Genomic DNA, 24145 nt, shown 5'->3' with positions numbered 1-24145 from the left:
GCCTAAGTGCGTTACTGCCCACTGTGGTTGTACATCATTTGGGTTTCGCATACACACACACACACACACGCGTGCGCGCGCGGTGGTATAATGCTCACGTACATAGAGTGAGACGGAGGAGTGGTGGGAATGATTCACTCTCACCCACCCGGCCCACACACCCCCATCCCCCATCCCCCCCCCCGAGGCGATGCTGTGAATTGTAGCATTCAGCATCGCGAGTCGATTAAACAGATCTTTTTTTTGTTTTAACATTGTGAAAAGTAGCAGTGCCTCTAGTGGCTGTGGGAATTTGCTGTGAGCCCACTCCATACAACTACAAATAAAAGAAAAAAAACCCCATCAATTTTTATCCACGGGTTTTGATGCATGGGTCGTGAGATTAATTAGAATTGATTTTTTTTTATTCCACGACTGACGTTTAAAGCACAAAACGGAATGGCACCCGTTCACTTGCCAGAGGCATATTGCCTCCCCATCAGCCTCGGCGTGCACTGCAGTCAGCTGACGGTGGCAGGCCCTGCTATGCGTTCACGCTCAGCGCTGGGTTTTTATGTTTGGGCTCCGCGATTATGGAACTCTCTTCCCGATCGCGTCAGAGCTACTTACGCCCACACTGGCTACTTTAAAATGAAGGCTTGAGGCCTATTTCTATACTTGAGCCCTCCTGATTTTATTCTGGCACCGTTTAATTATTTTACCCTTTTTCTCGTTGTTCCGTCTCTATGAGTGTTTTTTATTCTGTGAGTGTTGTCTTTGTAAATGTTTGTTCCATTTTAACTTGTATGAAATGGCCTCTTGGTAGCATTGAAAGGCACCCCAACTGAGGTGAAGCTTAACGGCTATAAATGTATCGAACAGATTTGTAAGCACTGCCATATAGGGATCATTACCAATTTAGGAGCATCGCATTAACAAACATTCACATGTTTAGAAAAGTAGCAATAACTGTGAAGTCCACTCAACCAATGCCTATTGAAAATTTTTGTGTCAACCAAGATGGCCGTGAGTGTTAAACTCGACTTTGATCGGTGTTAAATCTGCAAATGGTCAGGAATAAAATATGACCGGTAACCTCAGCTGCTTATACGACTGTGTAACCTGGGACTGTTGCTGTGTATCCCGCGACACTGCGCTGCCGTGTACTAACAAGAATAACAAACGACATAGCCCTGCCCTCAGCGTTAATATTCCCTTAAAATCGATCGGCCCTGCACCAAACGCAACCCTAACTGGAAAAAAGAACCTGAAAAAAACAACAACAACGACCTATGAATATTACTCCCAGCAGTCAATACAAACAGGAAACTTAAAGCACTTACACGTTTACATTATTTTTAAGTTTAGCGATTAACTTATCGCTTCGCACAGCTCATGCGAAATCACCTACGTGCAAGGGCTAGGTGCCAGGGAGCAGCTGTGTCCACAGTCGGGATCTTTTATAAAACTTTTGCGTCATTAATTTTATTTAGCCACTTTTCTATCGAGAGTCGTAACAACGGCGCAGCGTACATCGTATGGGGCCCTGGTGCAAGGAATTAAACTGCGCCAATCTCGTTCCAATTCCACCCCCCAAACCCCAGTCGGCCTCCCTCTTCATTGCCTGCCATCTACGCACCCCGTGCAGTTGCACCGCCTGCACACGCACCAGGAACGTCACACGGGTCGCTGCGGATACCTCGGTCACTCGAGGAGACTCGGAGAGACCTTCCGAGTGTGAATGTGGTGAGCAGCTTCCAGCGATCGAGAGGCGAGTGAACACCTGTCCACTGTTACCCATTCCCTGGAAAATGTCCCTGAAATTCATTCCGCATATCCTGAAGATCTTGGCCGGGTATCAAAACTTAACATTGTACTGTAACCCACGGCTATTCATGTCTACATCATCATTATTATCATATGCGAGTTGACGGGTCTCCACGCTAGTCCTCTGGGTCTCTTTGCAAGTCTGCATCTCTGAAATTCGCTCCGCATTTCCTCGAAGCTCTGGTGCCCGGACATCAAAACGTCACGTCGCACTTCATAAGACGCCGCTTCAATTCCTACACGCGACATTGCCACCGCCTGCACCAGGGCCATCCATGTGGGGGGGCACAGGGACCCAGGGCAAATCACACCGCATGGGCCCCCCCCCATGCCCTATGCCTTCAAACTCAACCGTAAGGATCACACTTGACGGTGTGATACCAAAGTGAGGGGGCCCCCCAAAGTGCGGGGCTCAGGGCGGTCTCCCAAATTCGCCCGTTACCCAGGGGAATGGCTCTGGCCTGTTTGCTCGATGGCCACACTCCAGAACGTGCCACGCCGCCGAGCATGGCGTGCGCCGAACGTGCCGTGCGTTCAGCCCCGTGCGCCGAACGTGCCGTGCGTTCACCCCCAGGCGTTGAACGTGCCGTGCGTTCACCCCCGCGCGTGAGCGCGCCCGGCTGACAGGAGAGGGCCTCCGCATGGCTGCACCCCCACCCCCCTCCCCGTGACTGCGCTCGGCAGAGAAATCCACCGTGAGGGAGACCGCCGGTGCCGCGGGTGTCTGCGGGTCGCGTACCGGAGCAGCGCAGCTTCTTGCTCTTGATCTGACCGATGCGCTTGTTGGCGAGGCGGCGGGGGCTGGCGCAACGGGCGCCGCTCGTCTCGATGGGGTTGGCGTGGAGGTAGTCGGCCAGCCACTTGAGGTGGCAGTCGCAGATGAAGGGGTTCTGGGCCAGGTGGCTTCGTGGTGGGGAAGCGAGCCCGCGGGCATGGGGATCGTGCGTGCGTTTTGTGCGTGCGTGAGTGTGCGTGAGTGTGTATAAGCGTGGCGTGCAGGTTGTACGGAAGTAGGTACATGCGTGTGAGTGTGCGTGTGTGTAGGCAAGGCCACAGTCATGTACAGCATTCACGAGGGGGGGGTGGGGGGGGCGCACAGCGAGCAGAAATGCAGAAAGTCAGAATTATGATTCTCCGGAGATTGTGCAGAAAAACGTTTATAAAAACGGTGCGGCTGTTTCATGTTATCGCTGAAGATCGCAAACATTCACGAGAATCATATGCATATGGCTATTATTTTCCATGATAAAAACAGCTCGTTTTACATATCTATACGTGCGTGTTTGTCATTCCTGGAACTGCTTATGGGTGGGTGTGTGCATCTGGTGTATGTGCGCGCATGAGTGTGTACTTACACATGTGTGCCTGTGATTATGCTGCACACGTGTGCGTGTGAGAGTATGTTAGTGTGTGTAATGCTTGCGTGTCTGTATGTGGGGAATGGTAGTGTAGCGGTTAGCTCGCTGCGCTACGATCCCCGCTCACGGCCAACACCAGTGACGATTATCTGAACCAGTCCTGGGCCGCCCCTAGGTCGACTTAGCCTCAAATGAGTACCCTGGTGTGGTGTGCAAATATCGGCACTACAGGGAGACAAAGGCGGTCGGGCGAGGTCCTGCTGTGCCGGCCGTCATTGGGTGCTCGCTAACAGCACTTGCCCCAACAGTCTGTTAAGGCTATACAGAGGATCTCCGTCTTTGTCTTTGTGTGCATGCATGTGCACGTATGTGTGTCTGTGCGTGTGTGTGTGCGCGTGCGTACGTGCTTCTGTGCGTGCATGTGTGTGCGTGCATGTGTGTGCGTGTGTGCGTGTATGTGTGTTATCGTGGCCTCTTGAGCCACCACTCACAGCGTTTTGACTTGGCGGAGAGGTGTGAACGTGCCCTTGCCCAGCGTCTGCAGCTTGTTGTCGTAGAGCGACAGCAGCTGCAGGTTCTGCAGGTCCTGGAAGGCGTCGACGCGGATGCACGTGATCTTGTTGGCGTTGAGGAGCCTGAGAGCCGCACAAAGACAAAGACCCCCGTATAGTGCCGTTAGCGAGAACCTAGAAAGGCCGGCATGGTGCACGAGGGGATGGGTGACCAGCACCACGCCCGGCTGCCTTTCTCTCCCTCGTGGCGATGTTTACACACTGCACCAGGGTAGTCATTTGAGGCCGAGTCGACATAGGGCAGGTCCAGAACTGGTTCAGCGGGAATCAAACTCGGGTCGCCCGGTTCGTAGCCCAGTGCGTTAACCGCTAGGCCACCGCTCCCCATTCACGTACGCCCACATACACACACGCAGGGAAGGAAAAGGTGTCAAGTTGTCTGGGCTCTATGGGCGACCTCAATTTAAAGGGAGGGGTAAGTCAGGTCTCCTGCTGTATGCCGTGAAATCCGACACGGGGTAAGAAGGGCTTGTCGAGAAGAGAAATCCTCTTTTTCAAGATAGACACCTGGGACAAATGGTCGTCTCAGAAGAGAAGAGACACGTTCAATTCTAAATGCGGAATTGAGCAGCAAACGGAACGGCGAACACGATCCGGAGTGCGAGAGACGACGCCGTGCTCGTGGACAAATTAAAAACCCCACATTAGACGTTACCCAACAGCCAACGCCATCGCAGCGGGAGATTCCTCAGCTCAACGAATTAAAAAAATGCCGAGTTGAACGTCAGCGGACACAGAATCTAGACAGGGATACAAATTAAAAACCGCGGCTGTATAAATTAAAATTCACATACATAAAGTGGAACACAAGATATTAATTACAAATCGTGGAGGCAGTGCTGAAGTTATTAACGTTTTGCGCTATGCACCCATGCGTCTGAGTTAAATTCCCAGCCACGACTAACATCAGTAGCGAGTGATATCCACTCGTGGTGGTGGTGGTGGTCTTGATGATACGTGGTGGTGATGGTGGTGGTCTCGATGTTACGTGGTGGTGATGGTGGTGGTCTCGATGTTACGTGGTGGTGATGGTGGTGGTCTCGATGTTACGTGGTGGTGATGGTGGTGGTCTCGATGTTACGTGGTGGTGATGGTGGTGGTCTCGATGTTACGTGGTGGTGATGGTGGTGGTCTCGATGTTACGTGGTGGTGGTGGTGGTCTCGGCCTCAATGTTGCGTGATCCCAACTGAAAATGCACGGCGACCACGCTTTCCGGATCGTGGGGGACCCCTTCACATGAAGCGACGCCCGAGCAGACGAACTCAAAAACGCGAACACCTCGAATTCGGCCACTCCGAGTGACACCGAAACGTCCACAGCGCGACAGAGACGCCTTTGGCGCCATTGTGCGTTTCTTCAATGACTATTCACACGACGACGGTTGGTCCACCCCTCGCTTCTCCAACCGCCACTGACCAGGGGTGAGTGGGCAAGGCACGCAATGGACAGCCGAGTGGATACAGCAGACTCCACTGTCGTACCGTATACATCTGTGCTCCACGGCCTGCGCTGCCCACTGCCAACTAACCGGCAAGATCAAACAACCCCCAAAGCCGGGCGCAGGACGGCATGGGGAGGCCCCCAGCCAGCAGTGGACTGACTGAAAGGGCCGCACGTGCGCATAAGGCGGCGTTGATGATGAAAGTGGAGAGAGTCTCTGCGCTTACGTGGATGCGCACAGCTGCCCATTGTGCTCCCCTTAATATTTGATCTGATTGCCTCCCACTCAACGGGGTCTCACCTGGTTAAACAAACTCCGTGCATTGAATTACGCGGGCAAGTGGCTTGCGGAAACCAGGGGATTACCGCTCCAGTGCAGCATAATCTGACTCTATCTGCTTATCGTGATGAGGTGTTAGGGCCGAAGATTGACCAAGATCTTTGCTCCGTGCCACCCACTGCCATCCTATTAATGTTGTTTGATTAAAGCGACACGCAATCCAACAGAACAAACAGCTCTTATCTCGTAAATGCATGCCTGGGCTGCACGTCCTGTCCTAGGCAGCTTCGCGAGAGTTTCTTAGCTTCTTCTCATCGTCGTCGTCATCAGCCGTTATCAATCCACCGCTGGACGTGGCCCTACATGAACCGTTGCCATCGCTCACAATGTATCGATGATTTCATTGCTCAATCTCACTGCTCGGTTGCCCAAACCATCGGTATCCGTGACCATCGGGTCGTTGTCTAGCGACGTGTCCTGCCAAATTTAGTCTCAAGCTTCGTTATTGAGGAAATCAACTTGGAGAGTCAAAGAGTTCGTGGGGTGGGTCATCATTTATGGCGCTCGAGCGATGTCACTGTGACGGCATACCCACGCTGATGAATACAATTATCAATGCAGTGATGTCCCTACAGCGCCATGACAGAGTGTCTGGCTGTGACTTGAAAGTCTTTTGCATCATTAATGGAGCTTTGAAACCCACGGTGGTATAACGTCGTCATCCCCGTCATCACTAAATGTTCTCCCATTTGCCGTCCGCATTACTTTGAGGAGTCACTGCCGGTCAGCTGGTGATGGCTTCTGCGTAATCTCTCTGCTTAAAGAGGTCTTGGAATGGGGTCCATTTCCATTGGCAGCCTTGAGACAGCAGCATAAATTCCACGTTCTGATGGCAGGATCAAGTCTCTCCATAGAACAACCACTTTAGACAGCCGCCCGACATTGAAACCTAACGTGTGCGCGACCAGCCGGAAAGTATCTGACCCACAGGAAGAAATTCCACATTCCTATGGGCAGGATCCAGTCTGTCTGTAAGGCAAACACTGGCCAGGAACTGTAAACAGAACCCGCCAGGTTAGCAGCGAGGCGTATGTGTGTAAAATAATGGGGAGATAGGAAAAGTTGGAAAAAAAAATTGTTTCTGTTTTACTTGCACTGATTTGATTAACTCAGAGAGAGATATTTTTTTTACTTTTTCAAAACGGAACCGGGGGGGGGGGGGGGGCGGGGAACTGCGCGTTCTCACACAAGCAGCCAGACTGCTGGCCGGTCATCCGCAGCTGCCGCCCGCAACAACGATGCCCCCACGCTGGCTGCCGCTTCGCCTCTAATCGCGGGCATTCTCCGTGAAGCCTCGCGGGTGCAGAGGCCGCGCGTTCTTACCGACAATTACACAGCCGGGGTGGGGATCATTAGTTCATTAGCAGCGTGGCCCAGGCTCTCGCCAGCCACCCCCCCCCCCCACCTCTCCACCCGCTCGCTCGCAACTTCAAATAATGCAGCCGAACGCCTTTTGGTATCGGTCAGGGCCTTCCCAGGGGCAGGATCAGAACGCGGCTAAAAGCTCCAGGCATGTTCGTCAAGAGCGGGCTCGTGGAGGGGGGAAAAAAGTTAAAGCCGAAAGAGAAAAAAAAAGCTTTAGAGAGAGACAAAAAAATCTGAAAGAAAGAAATGAAAATGAAATGAACACCGAGCCTCAACTCTAATCTAAATACTTTCAATTATGAGACGACCCCCTACGTTCCTATGCTTGGGCTGCGCGTTGAGCGAGCTGTCGAGAGGAGGAGGAGAGGAAACACTGGATGGGGGCCGGGGAGAGGGGGGCGGGGGGGGGCAGAGGGGGGGGGGCAAGGGGGGACCTTTTGGGGGAAGTGGCCGAGGGGACTTCAAAGCTGTAAAGTGAGATGCTATCGCTCACGGTGGGGGCGGCTGAGTGAGCACGTGGGGCCTGGTCACTACAGAGCCTCCACTCCACGCAGCTCGCTCGCTCTCTCTCTCTCGACATGAAAGGCCGTTGTGCGACATGAACCGGCTCTTACGACGCGCCGGGCTGGCGGACTGCGAAGCCGAGAAGCGTGGCACTGTGCCATCCGCCAGGCGCTTCCAGTGCCCCCCCCCCCTTTCACAGCGAAAGAATGGGGGGGGGGGGGGAGCAGAGCATTAAAAAAAAAGTAAACACAGAGATGGCCGGGCAGCTGAGGGGTCGGAGCGCTGAGCCAGGTGGAACCGCCCAACCGAATGTGAGATTTACATGCCCGGTGATTACACCGTATTCCATCTGAAGTGCGGGAGAGTTCATGATCTACACCTGGTTGCCAATGTCTGAACTGGGAAAAAGTTTAGTTTTTCTCAGAATTTTTCCACTAAATTTCAGGTTTGAAAATAAAAAAAATATAAATATTGGTTGGACTGCCATGTGATGATCATTTCTCCGTAGAAGGGCATGTGCGACAACTCATAGGTTCTCATACCAGACGAGACCCCAGAAGTAGTTCTGTGAAATCTTCTTCCATGGGCCATTCTCTAACACGATTCGATGAAAGTTCCGAAATGACGTGGACAGCGCAGTTGGAAACACATTTGGAATAGGACGCAGCACAATTCATTTTTAAGTTAGACCCAACAAACAGGAGTGCATTCATCAGGAGGTGATGCACCTCTAAGTGTCCGGCAGGGGGGTGCGGGGACAGACCATCCGGGCTGTTCCCCAACAAGACTCTATTACAGACCTCGAGCCAAGTGAGACGTGCGTGCGTGTTCGTGGGTGCGTGCGTGCGTGCGTCGACACCACTCGTGACCCCGCGATCTGGGAAAGGATGCGATGGCTTTGATCTCCAAGCCTCCACTCACGTGTTGACAAACCCGATGGCTTGTCTTGCTCCACAGAAGGGCTTCTGGCCCCCCGCAAAGGTGAAGGCAGCTGGTTTTGTCCAAGTAAAATGGCCAAAATAGTGGACTCCTAAAAGCCGCAGTGTTTATTTAACCAACAGCACAGTTCGTACAAGTGACAGAGAACTGGCTATTGATATATATTGCCTTGCTTGATCATGGGGCCTGGTCTACTTGTTAGGGGTATTGCAATTCACACGATTGACATCCCTACGATATAATTGTCATGATTCGAGGTTGTGATTCAATTCAGGAATCAATTCTCTTTTGTTTACATCGTGATGAATTGCAGCAACTTCCCTCGGTTGGAGAGAGCTCTGCGGACACGTGGCGTTCAACGCGTGCACCAAATCAAACCTCATTGACTTTCAAGCCACGTGCAATTTGATGGGACGTGTCGTGAGGCTAAGGGCCGATGTGAATCAGTGTATCATGTACTGCCAAGGTTCGGTTATGAAAGGTTCGAAAACAGATTCGTAGCGTTGCTATGGCCGTTCACAAGTTGATCCGTCAAAGACGTAAACACGGGCGTTCATAATGACGTCACCAAACCGACATTAACATTCAATTCTATAGTTTTTTTCTGCCTGCTCTTGGCAGCTAAAATCATTTCAACGGACATCCAATAACAAAACAACATAGCTGATTTAATGTTACTCTTGAAAAAAAGTCATATTTTTGCATGACATTTCATTTTTTCTTCAAATTAAAAAAAGCCCTCTGCAAACAAATACATATTCCCCATGCGTGCTGGGTCCCAGCGATGTTCTAGATACGACGATAAGAGCCATTTTTTTCTTCAAATTTCCTGATGGTGCGGCACGGCGTGTGTATGTGTGCGGCTTTATATGAATGTAAACATACACACGTGAATAATTGGTTAAAAGAGACATATCGGTTTTCTGTGTTTATACTTCGGTTACACTTCGTGTGTGGCAAAAGTATGCTGTGTTTATCTCAGTGGATTGTGTGCGCATGTGCAAGAGCTTGTGCGTGTGTGAGTGCTTTCGCGTTCGCATTGTGCGAGTGCGCTAACGGAATGCAGAGAGTGGTGGTGCATTGCTTAGTGCACTGCGATACGAGCCAGGCGACCTAAGTCTGATCTGCAGCCAAGGCTAATATGATTGATGAGTGATATCTGAACCGGTCCTGAGATTCCCTGAAGTCGACGCGGCCTCAAAACGACGACGCGGAGCGGTGGTACGAGGCACACCATCCCGACCCGTGTCATCTTGGTATTTATAGGTGCTCACCAACAATATTTGCCTCAACAGTCCCTGTAGCCATACAGGGCATCTTTATCTTTGTGGTAAATGGATGTATACTACTTTATGCACTTCACTATAATTCTAGCAACTTTGGGTTCAATTCCTGTCCTTGCACATCACCAATGGCAATTGGTATTGAAATGTGACCTGTGCCAATGCTCGCTCGACTCAGTCTAATGTTACTACCTCGTGCATTAGTGCGAGCTACAGCGATTCTGAGAAGACAAAGGTGGTCAAGGTGGCACGTCACCGGCTGCCCTCTCGAGCCTCACGACGGAACTTTAATGGGTGCCCGCAGTCGCCCACGACAGTTGCTCGTGACCACGAAGGGCGACCTTTGCCCTCTCGTCACTCGCCCCCCAACCAACTCATGCCCCCCCCCCCCCCAGACGCACTTGGCCCCGCAAGTCAAAGCATTTTTAAAAAGTATTTAATTTGATTAAAAAATATTAAAATATTAAATTCGCCGGTCCCAAATACGGGTGAGGCGGCAAGCACGGTCGTCCACGCAACGACCGCGGGGTACGATTACCCACGCGTTTGCAGAACAATTAGGCGCGTTATTTCAAATATGAACTCACATGCCCCCCTCTGCATTTCCTTTTGTTCTTTGGCTCTCTAATCTGCGTGCCGCGCGCACGCGGCCCAATTACAATTCAGGCGTTTATCTTGAGACTCAAGAAGAGAGCCCTTGCTGCACAAACACAACGATAATTACAGCCTGGGAGGAACATTCAAGACAAAGAATACAATTTTGAACATTACTTCGTGATTGTACTTCACATTGTTCGTAGTAATAATAAGTAATAATTTAGATTATTTATTTCTATTTTATAATTCCCTGAACAGGGCCAGTGGGCCAGAAAGTCAAGATCTTTCTTTCTTCCTTCTCAGTGACAGTGAAAAAAAACCACAGCTGATATTATTATCAATGAACCTGTCACGCATTGTGTATTTGGGTGAAGCGGTGGCACCGTGGTTAGCGCACTGCACTATGGACTCGGCAGCCTGCATATCATTTCAGATCATGACTAACATCAGTAGGGAATATCTCAACGCATCCTGAGGCCCTCCACCCACCACCACCCCTTCACCAACCCACACTGAGCAGCGTGGTGAAGTATGATTAAACAGCCCTCAATAACTGACACAGGATGAGGATGCCTCCTTCGGCCAATGGCTCCAAAGTCCTGTAACATGCACGTGATACGCATTCACAGGATGCAGCAATTCTTCACACTCCGTTACCATTTACTGCTGTGAGATCAATGCAGCGCGCCGCTACTCACAGGAGCTGGAGGGAGTAGAGTCCGCTGAACAGGCCCTTCGGCAGGTCGGTGATCTTGTTCCCGTACAGGACCCTGCGGAGGGAGACAACAGCCCAGCCACCGTGAATCTCGGCACAGAGGAACAGAACCAGGTGGCGACCGACCCGGTCACAGGCGGTGTTGTAAACCGCCCCTCTCCTCCTCGCTCGCGTTGCCAGCGTGAAGCCACCGGGGTCACCGCGTGCGGCAGGTGGGTGACAAGGACAATCCATGCAGAGATGCCCTCTCTCGCACGGCGCAGAAGCCCAGAAGCCCTGTACTTCACCCAGCACAGCGGTGGGGTTGGGGGGGAGGGTTAGGGATGGGCACTGCATAGAGGAGGGGGGGAGGAGGAGCAGGAGGAGGGGGGGCAGGAGTAGGAGGATCGCAGGGTGAATTATGGAGACGTTGGCTGATGCCGCATCAGAGACGCTGAACCGGCACCGATGAGAGTCTGGGTTTTGAATCCCTGGCTTCAGCTGCACGTCGTCAAAATGGGACCTCAGGCGGAGAAAGTTGGCGGTGCCAGCCTGGTCACCAATGGCCGCTTAAAATATAACCGTGTTGAATTTATTTCACTCGTTGCAGTTGCGAGACTTCATTTTTTTTCATACTTCGAAGACAAAAGTCTCGTAATGGCATAATTAACAACATGACTCATCACATTCGTGAATAAAACTGCGGCCTTAAAAAAATTATACATCAGTGGCCAAAATATTTTTGAGCAATTGCCATTCTTCATAGCACACAAGTAAAGGGCAATTGTTTGAAACGCCACCACTAAAATATGTATTTGTTTCCGTTTAATGCCACAGTGTTGTGGACGAATTGGGGTCGAGTCTATGCTTGTGCACCACTGCCAACGCAGCAGCAGCAGCAGCAGCATCGCCAAATCATTGATTCCATTTTGGCGTGGGGTCGGCTGTTTAGATGATCGAACTCCGTGTCCTCCTGTGGTGTCAGGGCCGCCCAACTGAGGCTTAATTGAAAGGTCCCAATTGAGACTCGGATTTAATACCATCTGTCCCGTTGACATGCAATGGACACTCGTTGCGGAGTGTGTGAACGGCGTTCCTCCACTGTGAACGAAAGAAACGAACTGGCTTCAGAAGTAGATCCGTAACATCTTCTGGAGTGCTTCCTTCGACACGGCGATCCGGTGCAGGCCACGAATACTCTCAACGGTAACGTCGTCATCGGGAAACAATGCCAGCAGGCATTATTCAAATTAAATGCCAATGCAAAGTCGGCATACAATTTTCATCAATCATAAACAAGTGGATTCCCAAAAGCGCGATTGCATCCATGCATCATGAGCATTACAATCGAGTTTAGGCTACAACCCCATGCGTCATGGCACACCTACTCAACAATAATTACAAATCGCATACATTCCCTCCGAGTAACACTACACCCTGCGAAGGACAACAATAAGAATGGTGATAACAATAACATAAGGTAAAGGTCGAGCACAAGTGATTTCTTGCCTAAATGAGCATTGTTTACGGCCCTAAGCAAGTGGTGAAAATTCAAAATTCCGATAGCGGGGGCAGAGGGGGGGGGCGGAGAGGGGGCGGCGTGTCTCAATGGGAAAACCACTGTTGACTTCGCCACAAAGCAGTACTCGTTTTATCGACCCCAAGAGGGGTTGATGGTTTTTAACTAAACCCCCGTGAAACAGGCTTTGAACCCCTCAAATCCCCCGGACTGCGAGGCCGCGCTCGCCACGTGGTCGAAGTAAAAAGTTATTAACAATCAAAATAATAATCACGACCGCGACGATGATCGCAACCAATAGTTAATTAGAACGCACGATGGTCAACCCTCGTGCACACGTGGGCAGACGGCGGTCTGCCACGGGGAGACCGGGGCCGTGCCGCGCTGGGTGCCGGCGTCGCTAACGGTGGGGACGTGGCCTTGCCCCCGCCGCCACCGCCGCATTAGCATTCCTGGGGCCAGCTGGAACGTATATCGCCGCTTGTTTGCGAGGGGGGGCCTGGCACTCAGTGGGGGTGCCATGAGATGTATAACAACGTCTCATTATGTTTGCCTTTCTCCCCACAGCCCCCCTCCCCTCCCCACCCTCTCCCCCTACCCCTTCACTTTCTTCCCTTTCTTCTTTCAGCTCGTCCACGTTTTTTTCTGCAAATGTTTAATTCGTCCTCTTATTTTTTCATTTGTTAGCGATTATCCTTCTAAGCTCTCTTTTCTTTTCCTCTTACGCTGCTTTGTCTTTCATTCCCATAATTGCGCCACCATTTCCCTGTTTGTCCCATTTTTACGTTATTCAATTTAAGCATTTTAAACGATCTTTTTTGTTGTTTGTCTACAAACAGTCTAACCGCCCTCTTTATTCCCACTTTCTCAATTTCCCTCCTTTTCTCCGCTTGCCGCCGCACCGATTTGTACATTTCTTTTGCGGCCTAACGACGAGGGATACACGGCAGTAGCTCTCGGGATTGCTCCTTGCGTGACCCGAGCCTCGCCGGGAGCCCAGCGATCGGCAAACTCCGTACCCCATGGTGGTAGGAAATGAGCTAAGGAGCCAAAGGGACAAAAAATTGAACACTTGACTTTGGCACCAAAAAAAACCCACTCTTAGTTGGAGTTGTCAGTCTTTTCACCTCTCTACTACACGAGCCGACTTCCCACACGATGCCCTCATGCCCCCCCCCACCCCAAACCTTCCCCACCCCCCACACCACCCTTGCCCTTTTCTTCCCTCAACTCCACTTCCATCTTCAATTGGCTCCTGGTAAATGTAATCGGAACCGCGTGAGTCAGGATTGTCTAATTTGTCTGGAATTAGTCAAAATAAAAAAAAAATGTGCGTGGCGCATGCGGAACCGAAGCTCCGGGCGGCTGCTCACTGAGAGCAACTATCGTGGCGGTGGTGGTGGCACTGCTAGCGGTGGCGGTCATGTGGGAATTCGGTGACAATTTCAAAACTTAATTCGCGGAGAAGTGACCGGGTGGCTCAGGAGGTTAATGCTGCTGCCAGCGGACACTGGACCAGACCAGAACCGCTGAGACCCTGGGTTCGAGTCTGGGTTCGAGCCACCCGTGATGGTACCAGGCTCGCAAGTGCTAGCGAGATGAGAGCCTTAGCCTGGTCACTGGAGACTGCACAAATAAAACACTGGATTTTCACTTAAACAGCGAGCGGTGCACCACCTCGTGTGTCATTGACATTACCACGCCCTGTGCACTGCTACCAACGCAGCATCACAATTGTATTTGTTTAAACAATTACACACGTAGCCGCGTCGGGGCCTAGCATAGGGCACGGCGATACTCGGAATCCGACAGAGCGCGGCAGCTCCTTCTCGACACGTCCACTGCCACTGCATCGCAGTTGCCGAATTATGCAAGATCATTAAATTTCATTCAATTTCATTCCATTTAATTCAATTTCCCCCACTTGCACGCAGGTGAGGGCTGACCGAGTGACAACGCCTCCCTCGTGTAGGACACGCCAGTGACCCTAACGGTAAGTGGCCTCTATTGGTTTCAGGTGTGCCCTGAGACGTGGGGTAGGGCACCGACGTGCGTACAATGGCCCACTATCGAGAAACAGTGGCGTGGGGGTCTGTAGGGGTCTGAGTCGCGGCGCACAGTGAGCCCCGTGGCCACGACTGCTGACATGTGCCTCGGGGAGGTCGAGGCTGCTTGGATCTCCCACAAAACCACTGCTCCCACAAAACCACTGCTCCCACAAAACCACTGCTCCCACAAAACCACCGCTCTCCCACCAAACCACTGCTCCCACAAAACCACTGCTCCTACAAAATCACTGCTCCTACAAAATCACTGTTCTCCCACAAACCCACAGCTCCCACAAAACCACTGCTCCCACAAAACCACTGCTCCTACAAAATCACTGCTCTCCCACCAAACCACTGCTCCCATCGAGGCAACAGCGTTCTGCTTAATCCCACGAATGTCTGAGGTGTCACCTCAACCTCGCCTCCTATCCTCTAACCTCTTTCTCTGTATCATGCCCCAACCGTGCCTCACCCCCCCCCCCCCCCCCCCACACACAGACTTGTTAAAAGATTGGAGCCGCCCCAAGGAATGTAACAAGGACCAGCTCCACGACGATTCGCACATTGGCACGTTCTACAGAGTGTGCGGATGGTGATGAACATATTCATGGATTGAGCAACACGACAAAATAAAATCCTGTTTGCTATCGCAGAGATCCTGGAGAACTCTGGGGTAAAATAACAAAAAACAAAACCCCATTTTTTGAATTGTAAAAATGCACCTCATTGGCAAAAGAATGATCCTTTCATATTCTTTCCTTCGTTCATTCTCTCCAAGCTCACAGTCTAACTGGCAGCAAATCAAATCGCCTTGATCTGCCCCGTGCCATGAAAAGTGGCATAAATAATAAAAGGGAATGTTTAACCGCTCGCCGCTCGTGATCTCGGGATAAGGCCCCCCCCCCCCCCCGCCCGGACCTGCCAGGCAGCGTCAACTCAGGTGCGTGACCACCCAGCGGCTCCAGCAGCAGGGGCGATAGGAGGCTAACCAAAGCCGAGATGTAAATCGTGGGCAACACGGCGACAGAAGATTGACGTGACCTGGCCTGATAGACATCGGCGAGAGAAATGCACTTTCCTAGACACATGCTGCTTTCGGTGAGAATTACATTAGATCAGGAAAAGAGCGGTCTGGACTTTATTACAACATCGCACGCATGCCGACACGCGTGCTCGTCTGTGTACGCGCGTGTCTCTACACGTTGGTAAAGGATTAGCGCTGTTGTCATCGTCAGCCGTGGCCTATCCGCTGCTGGATGAAGGCATTCCCGCCCCAAAGCCGTCACCATCACACAATGTCTGGACAGAGTGATAAATCCACTGTAGCGCCTGCCTGCGCGCGAGTTAACTTCGTTGCTCCATCTCCCTCCAATGGACGTCCTCTCGGGCACGTTCAATTCCACACACCGAGGAGCGGAGTTAAGTATAAATAAAAAAAATATGGAATTTAATCATTTCCTTTCCGAATGCAGGAAAATACAATTGTTGTTTCCCGAATAATGGCAGCTGCTTAAAATGTCATGTTTCTCTCTCTCTCTCTTACTCTAAGCGTGTATATTAAAGGTAACATAAAAGTTGCGTTATTTGTGTGGTCGCTGAAGTAGCAACATTCCAACTCAGTGCGTACATGGATAGAGTGTCTACAGGCACTCACAGAAAGGCTTCTTACAGCTGAGAAAATTAATCAATAAACGAGAGGGATATAATTCCGCTCTTGGCAAGGGCCTGACTTTTTCGAAGCATGAAAAATTAGACGGAATATTTAAGCTATTAATTAAACGGGTGGCTTGCATCACATGCTTGTTGAGTGTGCTTATGTGTGCGTGTGTGCATGCAGCCATGTATTCAATATGTCTGAATGTGTATATAGTGTGGGGAACGGTGGTGTAGCGATTAACGCACTGCGCTACGAACTTGGCGACCCGGGTTCGATTCCCGCTCACAGCGAACACCAGTGACGATATTTTGAACCGGTCTTGTGCCTCCCCTACGTCGACTCAGCCTCAAATGAGTACCCGGTGAAAAGTGTAAACATCGCCACTGGGGAGACAAAGGCGGCCGGGAGTGGTGTTGGCCACCCACCCCCTCGTGTGCCGTGCCGGCTTTTATAGGTGCTCGCTAGCAGCACTTGCCCCAACAGTCTGTTAAAGGCTACACGGGGAATTTTTGTTGTCTTCATGATAGTTTGTATGCATGCCGTGCGTGTATTGCACTGTGCGTTTGTGTGTGCATTTGTGTGTGTGAAAGGTTACACGGTGGGGGGGGGGGATCTCTGTCTTTGTGCTTGCACACCAAACAAACGACGCGACGAGACAGACGTTGTCGGCGGTAACTCACAGGGAGTTGAGGAACCGCAGGCCCTGGAAGGCGTCGGCAGCGATCTCGGTGATCTGGTTGTTGCTCAAATCTCTGCAAAGCAAAAAAAAAGGAAAGAAAAACACAAAACGGGAGGAGATGCAAGCAGGGTGTTAGGGGACAGAGGAGCGAGGGGGAGGGGTGATGGTGCGACGGATGAACACGAAAGGTGAGCGTGAGGATGTGAGCATGGGGAGGTGGCGGGGGGGACGATGAACCCGGACAGCCTGAGGTCTATTCCCAGCTGGGGTTAACGTCAGTGACGAGTCACCCCCCAACCCCACCTTCACCAACCCGCACTGCTCCAATCCGATGAGGTATGGTGAAACAGCCATCACAACCCACATGGAGGAGGCCCTCATCCAGCAGCGGACTGACAAAGCACCGTAAATTATTACAGTAAACATGTGTATTACACTTCTTTATAGTTTATTTATTTTGACCCTCTGGAGGGATTAAACAGCTTCATTTTGGCCTGATGCATGAAATGTAAAAGATGTTTATTTGCTTGTAAATCTTGCAAGGGCATGCACTATTAAAAACCTCACCCTAGCATAAATAAAATGTCTGAACCGATGCCGCGAAGAACTGAGACGTCCTACGAAAGCCGTGCGAGCGCGATTGAAACCATCTCGTTCTCAAAGCATGAAAAAAAGCACACGGAGACTGCGGCGCGATCCACCGCAGGAAAAGACGGCGCGATGATCGATCCTCGGCCTCTTGGCCATTAAAAGTCGTTCCCTGATGTTTTTTCACGTTCAACAGCTCGGCAAGCTCAGCAGCCGTTTCTCCCTCCTCCTCGCTGGGTCACCGTTCCAGCGCCCGTGATTAACGGCGTGGCGGCCGTTCAAGCAGAAGCTTAAAATCGATGCTCACGGTCGGTGGGCGGGGGGGGGGGTGGTAGTATGGGGTGGGGGGGTGAAACTAAAAAGGTGGATGCCCCTTTGTTACCGCCACCGCGTATTTCTGCGCTGTGCTGCTGCGGGAGCGGAGAGATTAAACAAACCGTTAAAACAACGGGCACTTACATCCTGCGCAGTTTCTTGTAGGGGCTGAAGGCTCCGGGAGGGATCATCTTGATGGAGTTCTGTTCCAGGCGCCTGGGAGAGATGCGGAAAAAAATAACACGACGCACGCGGTCACCGCGTTCGCTCGATCGCAGATGCGTGTCGCTGGAACGGAGGCTGCTGCTGCTGCGGTGGTGGTAGGGCATGGTTGGCATTGGCCCTGATGCAAGGAATTAAATGTGAGGGCCGCACCCCTTCCCCCATCTCCCCCTTGTTCAATTCCTTCTCCTCCTCCTCTTTGCCGCCTGGTGCCTGGGACCCTGCGGCGCATGCCCCCCGGTGCACTCGCAGCGACTCCGCTCGCCTGCAAAATTCCCAAAGCCCACGCCCAGTCACAAAAGGCTGTCTCGTCAAAAGTTGCCCCCTCGGCCCCGTGCTTTGTCCGTTCCTGAAGGATTTGCCGTGGAGCGGACGGAATTGCGGACGAGCGACGCAGTACTAATTTAGCTCGTACAAATTACACGCTCTCACGATCAATCGATCCCGTCGTGCAAGCAATGATCGATTATTTACCATTTGTACAGAGTCACGGCCGTTGTTCGACCGTAGCACAGCATGATGGCCGTGCCTCCGTCGTGGAACGGAGGTGGCCTTGACCGATCGTAACATCACACGCCAATGCGGCGAGCCGCGGCCATGCATCGAAGTCGGCTTTCCTCCGGGCTCGAAGCGGCGGTGCGCGCTAACCACCGAGCCGCTGCTCCGAGCCCACTCATTTAATCATTCAGCACCGGGCGAGAGAGCCGTGAGCATCTGAGCACGACGGAGCCGAATTCCATTCCGGTTAATCGGATCTGGGTCGTGAGCGGGCCCCCCCCCCCCTCCCCCATCCCACGTGGTTCTCTCGTAGCCGGCGTGAACCTCCCGCCGGTCGAATGAGAGCTACGTCTGGGCGCGCCCGAGGAAGGGAAAGGTCACCTGGAAAGGGGGTGCCGGCCACCCACGACCTCGTCTTCCAGGCCAAGAATAAAGAGAAGCTGCTGCCCGTCGAAGCAAAGTCCCCTGCGGGGGCTCTCTGCCTCTGCCTGCCTCTCTCCCTCCCTCCCTCCCTCTCTGCCCCCTCTCTCTCTATTTATAGCACGGTTTAAATAAAACAGTACGTGCATTAAAAATGAGATGATGAAGGGGCCGGTAACTTAATAAAAAGCTCTCAGGCCGATGAAAAGTTAACGGTGCGCTGGCGCAGGTGGCCCCTTCTCGGCTGAGCGGGTTATAGCGCGTGCATGTGCATCTTCCCTGCCTCACAGAGACTCGTAGAGACCCGGCCACATAGAAACCATTCCTCACAGCGACCCTGCCACGTAGAGACTCACAGAGACCCTGCCACGTAGAGACCCTGCCATGTAGAGACCCTGCCACACAGAGAAGGCTGAGAACCGTACGCGATTGAATGGCCCTAAGTCCACGTATTTCCTTAACAGGATCTGCGATGTACCCGGCTCAGAGGAATATTGGATTAGATAATTACGCAGAGATGCATCTTTGACGGCCAGAGGATTTCGAACATAAATGTGCTTTTTTATGAAATGCTTTAATAATATAATCCTCTTTTTTTCTTTCAGTGTTTCTTTTAATCAACCCTTATTTTTTGTCAATTTTTTCTCTCCATTCCTTTCTATTACAGGGTCAATTGCAGCTTAAGCGCTCCCTCGAGTCAATCCGTCTCATCTGGCTGGGTTTGGCCAAAGATCCGTACGAAAACGAGGCCACATCACATCTGCTAAATGCTATCGCCCAGGGAGGAACCTGCAATCCCCGCCACTGATGCTTCTAATTACTCCTCGGGTAAAGCGGGGGACACTGTCAGAATCCATTTACCTTAACCCTTGCACCCGAGGCATTCGTTTCTCTCCTACGTTTTTTTTTTTGGAGCTTGGCCACCTACGGCACCGGCTTTGGAAGAAGAAAAAAAAAACGATGAAGCTGAAAGCAAATTTGTTTGTTTCATTAGCGTGGCGTCTCTCCGCGGGAGTTGGCCACGTTTTTGCCGACGACCGCCTGGCTTGGCTTTCGAGTCGTTCGGAAAAAATTCTCCGGCGAGAGCGGCCCAACTCTGAGCAGCAGCAGCAGCAGCAGCAGCAGCGTCAGTGCGTAAAATACTCGGTACGTTTCCCCACAACCACGCCGTACGATTATTGTCACCGTTATCAATTCATACGTTTTTTCAAAATTTCACAGCGCATGGGTTGTCACGCAGCTGCTGGGGTGTGCGTTCATTGAGGGAGGGGTGGGGGCTATGCGGGGAAAAGGTTCAACGATGTTCCGATGGATGGCTCTGGCAGGAATGACGGGGTGAGCGTGAAAATTGGACAGGAAATCCTCGCCTGCTTTGCCGTGCTCTTAAGGGTGGAATCGAAAATTACAGCTTTGTCTTTGCCAAGGGGAAAACATCTCGCTTGATTTTATTGATTTATCTCCACGTATATTTATTACAATGTTCGGGCGTATATTTACTTTTTATTGTTGATGCTGTGGAAAATTACAGCAATGTTCTTGCCTGCGTTAGGGCTTTGTGTTTGTCGTTTTGCAGTTGTTAATTAGAGCGGATAATTTAGTTCATCTGTTTTAATTTCCTAGACCGAATGCGCTCTGTTTTGCAGAAACAAAACATCTGCGTGTTATGTTCATTAATGGAAAACAAACAAACAAACAACACCTTTAAGGCGCAGAGCGTTCCGCCGCCGCAATGCGACGTCTCAACACAAACACGCTCCAGTCCGTCGAAGTGTAAATTATGATTACTATCCCCGCTGCGTGTGTTCATCGCGTCGAGAGCTCAGCTTGACGTCGCCACGTGGCGCCGCATCAGCGAGACACGGGCCAGTCTCTTACAGCGGACGCTTCTCATGAAGTCGGCATTGGGGTGGCGGCGGTGGTGGTGATGATTGATGGCGGTGGTGGTGGTAATGATTGGTGGCAGTTGTGGTGGCGATGATTGGCGGTGGTGGTGGTGATTGATAGCGGTGGTGATAATAGTGTTGATAATTGGTGGTGATTGGTAGAGGTGGTGGTGATGGCTGGTGGCAACGGTGGTGGAGCTGGTGACTTGGTAGAGAGGTGGCAGTGGGGTGCGGTGGTCAGGAGCATCAATCGCATCTGAGAGCCACGCAAGAGGAGGGTGCTCATCCCCCCCTCTCCCCCCACCCCCAGGCCCCCGTCCCGCATCCCCCTTCTCCACCCCCCACCCCTCCCGGCCGGCGGTGCTCACAGCTCGGTGATGGCGTTGGGCAGATTGTGGGGGATGCTGGAGAGGCTCTTGCCGCGGCAGTCGACCACGTTGTTGCTGCACGTGCACACGGACGGGCACGAGCTGCCGAACGCGCTGCACGACTGGCCCCGTGAGTAGTCTGCAGCACACACACACACGCACGCACGGTCACATCCCTCCAGAGGCACTCAGGGATTCACGTCCCTGAACCTGACCCCGTGAACCCTTGGACATCGACAGTGAACTCTATCGGTGAATCCCCCCACGAGCGTCGACAATTAACGCCGAACTTTAAACATCGCGAAAGTGCTTTGTGTCTCTTAGGTTCCTTCGCTACTCTTAAGGCTCACAAAGGTGCCTCAGGCCTGGCTATCCTAGCCTCGAGGATTAACAGTGAACTCCAACGATCCTAAAGGGGCCTCCACAGCCTGGTTCTCTGAGACTCAAGCATGAACACTCAATCCGAGCGTAGGCGACGATGCTTACATCCGCTGCGCATTGCGACGTCAATTGCCCCCTGCACGCCCGCTGGCTTTCGTGGCGACGGACGCATCTGGTTAATGGAGACGCTGGCCGGCAAGGGCAGACCCCGAGACGTCCGTGTGAGATAAGTGATGGCCAAAGAGGGAGCATCGATCTACTTTGCGTTAGCACGATGGCGAATGAGACACCGCGGCACGGATGTTTATGCATCGGACGATGATTAATCTATCCATCGATTAAGATCGATTCCTACGCTCGCGATACGTGCGTTGAACCGCCGTGAGTATGAACAGATTGTGTGTAGATCTTGTGTGTCAAGGATTTCACCATCATCTCTGCATCCACCACAATGTTTAAACACAAACCATATGAATGACACACATAGCGATCACGGTGTCAACGTCAACAGGATCCACACGTGCACCAGTGCACGACTACAATTTTAACTGCACCCAGTTTGTAAATAAATAAATATACAGCCTTGAAATTAAATGTTCGAGTTCAGCTGCTTATTTATGTTATTACTGTTATGCCACACACACACGCACGTTTGGTTTAATGCGGTGCATTAAATGCGACGGAGCAAATTTGCTTGAACGGCGGAGTACGTTCCTGGGACAGGATGTTCCAATTTTTTGCCGAGCGTGCTCGATCGCAAACCGTAATAACCACAACATCTGAAATTTGAGGCGTGCCAAGTTCAGTTGTTCGCGCGGGCAGATCCGCAGTTGGCGCGTCGATGAATGTTCCCCGTGACGCGCGCGCTGCACGGCCGCTGGCGATCGGCCGCATCGTCCCATTGCCGTTGCCCAGCTTTTTAAAACAAAGCTCAAGATGAATTAAAAAAAGTAATAAAAACTTAACATTTATAAAAAAAATTATTCAAAACAAGATTATATATAAACTCTATGAACATGTTCGCATGATATAGAATGGCGATCAGCCGAGAACTGTTATTTCAATGCTCTCGCTACAGAGGTAACTGCACGGAGCTTTACCGCATAAGTGAGATCTGAATAACCGAGATGTCTAATCCAGACAGATGGCTATAGATAGATTTTATTTATTTCCAGCAGGAAGGGCCCAATAAGCTTCGAGGCTGTCTTTCACGAGCGCACTGCGATGGTACAGCTGTTATACGGTACAGATCTTAGTTACAATCATGGTTACGCAGGTTGTCTTCCGTGTGTCTCAAGCCGCCCGACTCATCTTTAAATCGACGTCAATGAAAAAGAGGAGTGGAATTGGCGTTCAGGCCAAGCTCCAGAGACGTGGCCACGGTGACGTCTGAAACATTACGGCAATCAAGCTGCAGCGACATTTTCATTTAAAGCCAAAGTTCTCGCTCACAAAGCGGAAAACGCACGTCGGACAGCCCAAGATATAAGTCCCAAATGTGTGGCTATAAGATAAGAGTTCTTTGTGTTTTTTACGTTGTGTTTTGCTTTTAGTTAACGAGCTTATCATCATTATTATTTCTGCACTCGGTTATTTTTTTTATCTCGGGGTTGTTTTTTCTCTCTCTCTCTCTCTTCGGCCTGTGTTGGCGGTGAGAGTGAATTCACTGCTCCGTGTGAATTAATTGACCTTAGTGGAGATTTTAACGCAAACCTGACAAAAATTAAGCACCGGACAAGCTCCCTGGCAAGGGTCCCCGGAACAACACGCGTGTTCACACGCCGGCCAAGGAACCATCGAACCGTGCTGGAGCACACACCTACGACAGGGCGTGCAAGCCAACACACACAAAGATCTCCCGACGCAGCGAGTAGCCTACGCAGCCTGTTGGGGCAGCTGCTGTTAGCGAGCACCTATTATAAGGCCGGTACGGCGCACGAGGGGACGGTGTGGCCAGAACCAACGGCCGGACCACCTTTGTCTCCCCGGTGCTGATGTTTACACGCGCCGTGGCAAGTCGACCAAGGGAAGGCCCAGGACAGGTTCAAATATTCACCGCTATTTATTGGTCGCGGGACCGGGATTAAACTGGGGTCGTCAGGGCTTCGTAGCGCAGTGCGCTCATCACTACGTGCCCGCTCCCCACAAACACCCGCGCACGTGCGCAGATGCACGTGGACCACGTTGCTTGCACATCGTCGAGCTGAACGCTCAGCCCAACTGTGCAATTGCAGGACAAACGCCAACATTTCAAGTCGGCAGCAGAGTGCGACCAAAGTCGCACGGGCAAAAGGACGTTCCTCCGGACGCCGCGACGTCACTCTGGTTAGAGCCGTCCGTGAAAGCAGTTAAAAAACATAGACAGATACAAAGATCCCCAGATAACCTTTACCAGACTGTTAGGGCAAGTGCTGAGTACCTACCAAGGCTGGCACGGCACACGAGGGGGTGGGTGGGCCACACGCCACGCCCGGCCGCAATAATTACCAAGAAATAGGCAGAGCGAGTAAATAAATTGTGCACGCGTAATTAGTCTGAAGGGACCGAATCTGCATGGGAAATCTAAACGCCATAAAAGCGCACAAAGACTTGGTGATTATAATACGAGCTTAACGGGCAATAAAGGGAGGAGCGGCCGCTATTAGCGCACACACCTGGCTGGTGGCGA

At 51.6% G+C, this 24145-nt stretch overlaps 1 protein-coding gene across 3 annotated transcripts in view; it reads right to left on the bottom strand.

Moving 5' to 3' along the window:
• The window catches only part of LOC133345492 (slit homolog 2 protein-like), a 236363-nt gene that overhangs the window by 60133 nt on the left and 152085 nt on the right, over positions 1-24145 (bottom strand). For all 3 annotated transcript variants that reach the window (XM_061556266.1, XM_061556264.1, XM_061556265.1), the window contains exons 9-14: positions 21097-21235; positions 17850-17921; positions 16804-16875; positions 10904-10975; positions 3656-3799; positions 2546-2709 (exon numbers count right to left, since the gene is read on the bottom strand). In XM_061556266.1, coding sequence (XP_061412250.1) covers positions 2546-2709; positions 3656-3799; positions 10904-10975; positions 16804-16875; positions 17850-17921; positions 21097-21235 — 663 coding nt within the window. The remainder of the gene's footprint in view (positions 1-2545; positions 2710-3655; positions 3800-10903; positions 10976-16803; positions 16876-17849; positions 17922-21096; positions 21236-24145) is intronic.

This window comes from Lethenteron reissneri, chromosome 22 (assembly GCF_015708825.2).
Source record: "Lethenteron reissneri isolate LAM-NWPU_2019-01 chromosome 22, ASM1570882v1, whole genome shotgun sequence".
Classification (NCBI taxonomy): domain Eukaryota; kingdom Metazoa; phylum Chordata; class Hyperoartia; order Petromyzontiformes; family Petromyzontidae; genus Lethenteron; species Lethenteron reissneri.
The sequence above is the reverse complement of the archived record's forward strand: the minus strand, read 5'-3'. Positions and strand labels throughout refer to the sequence as shown.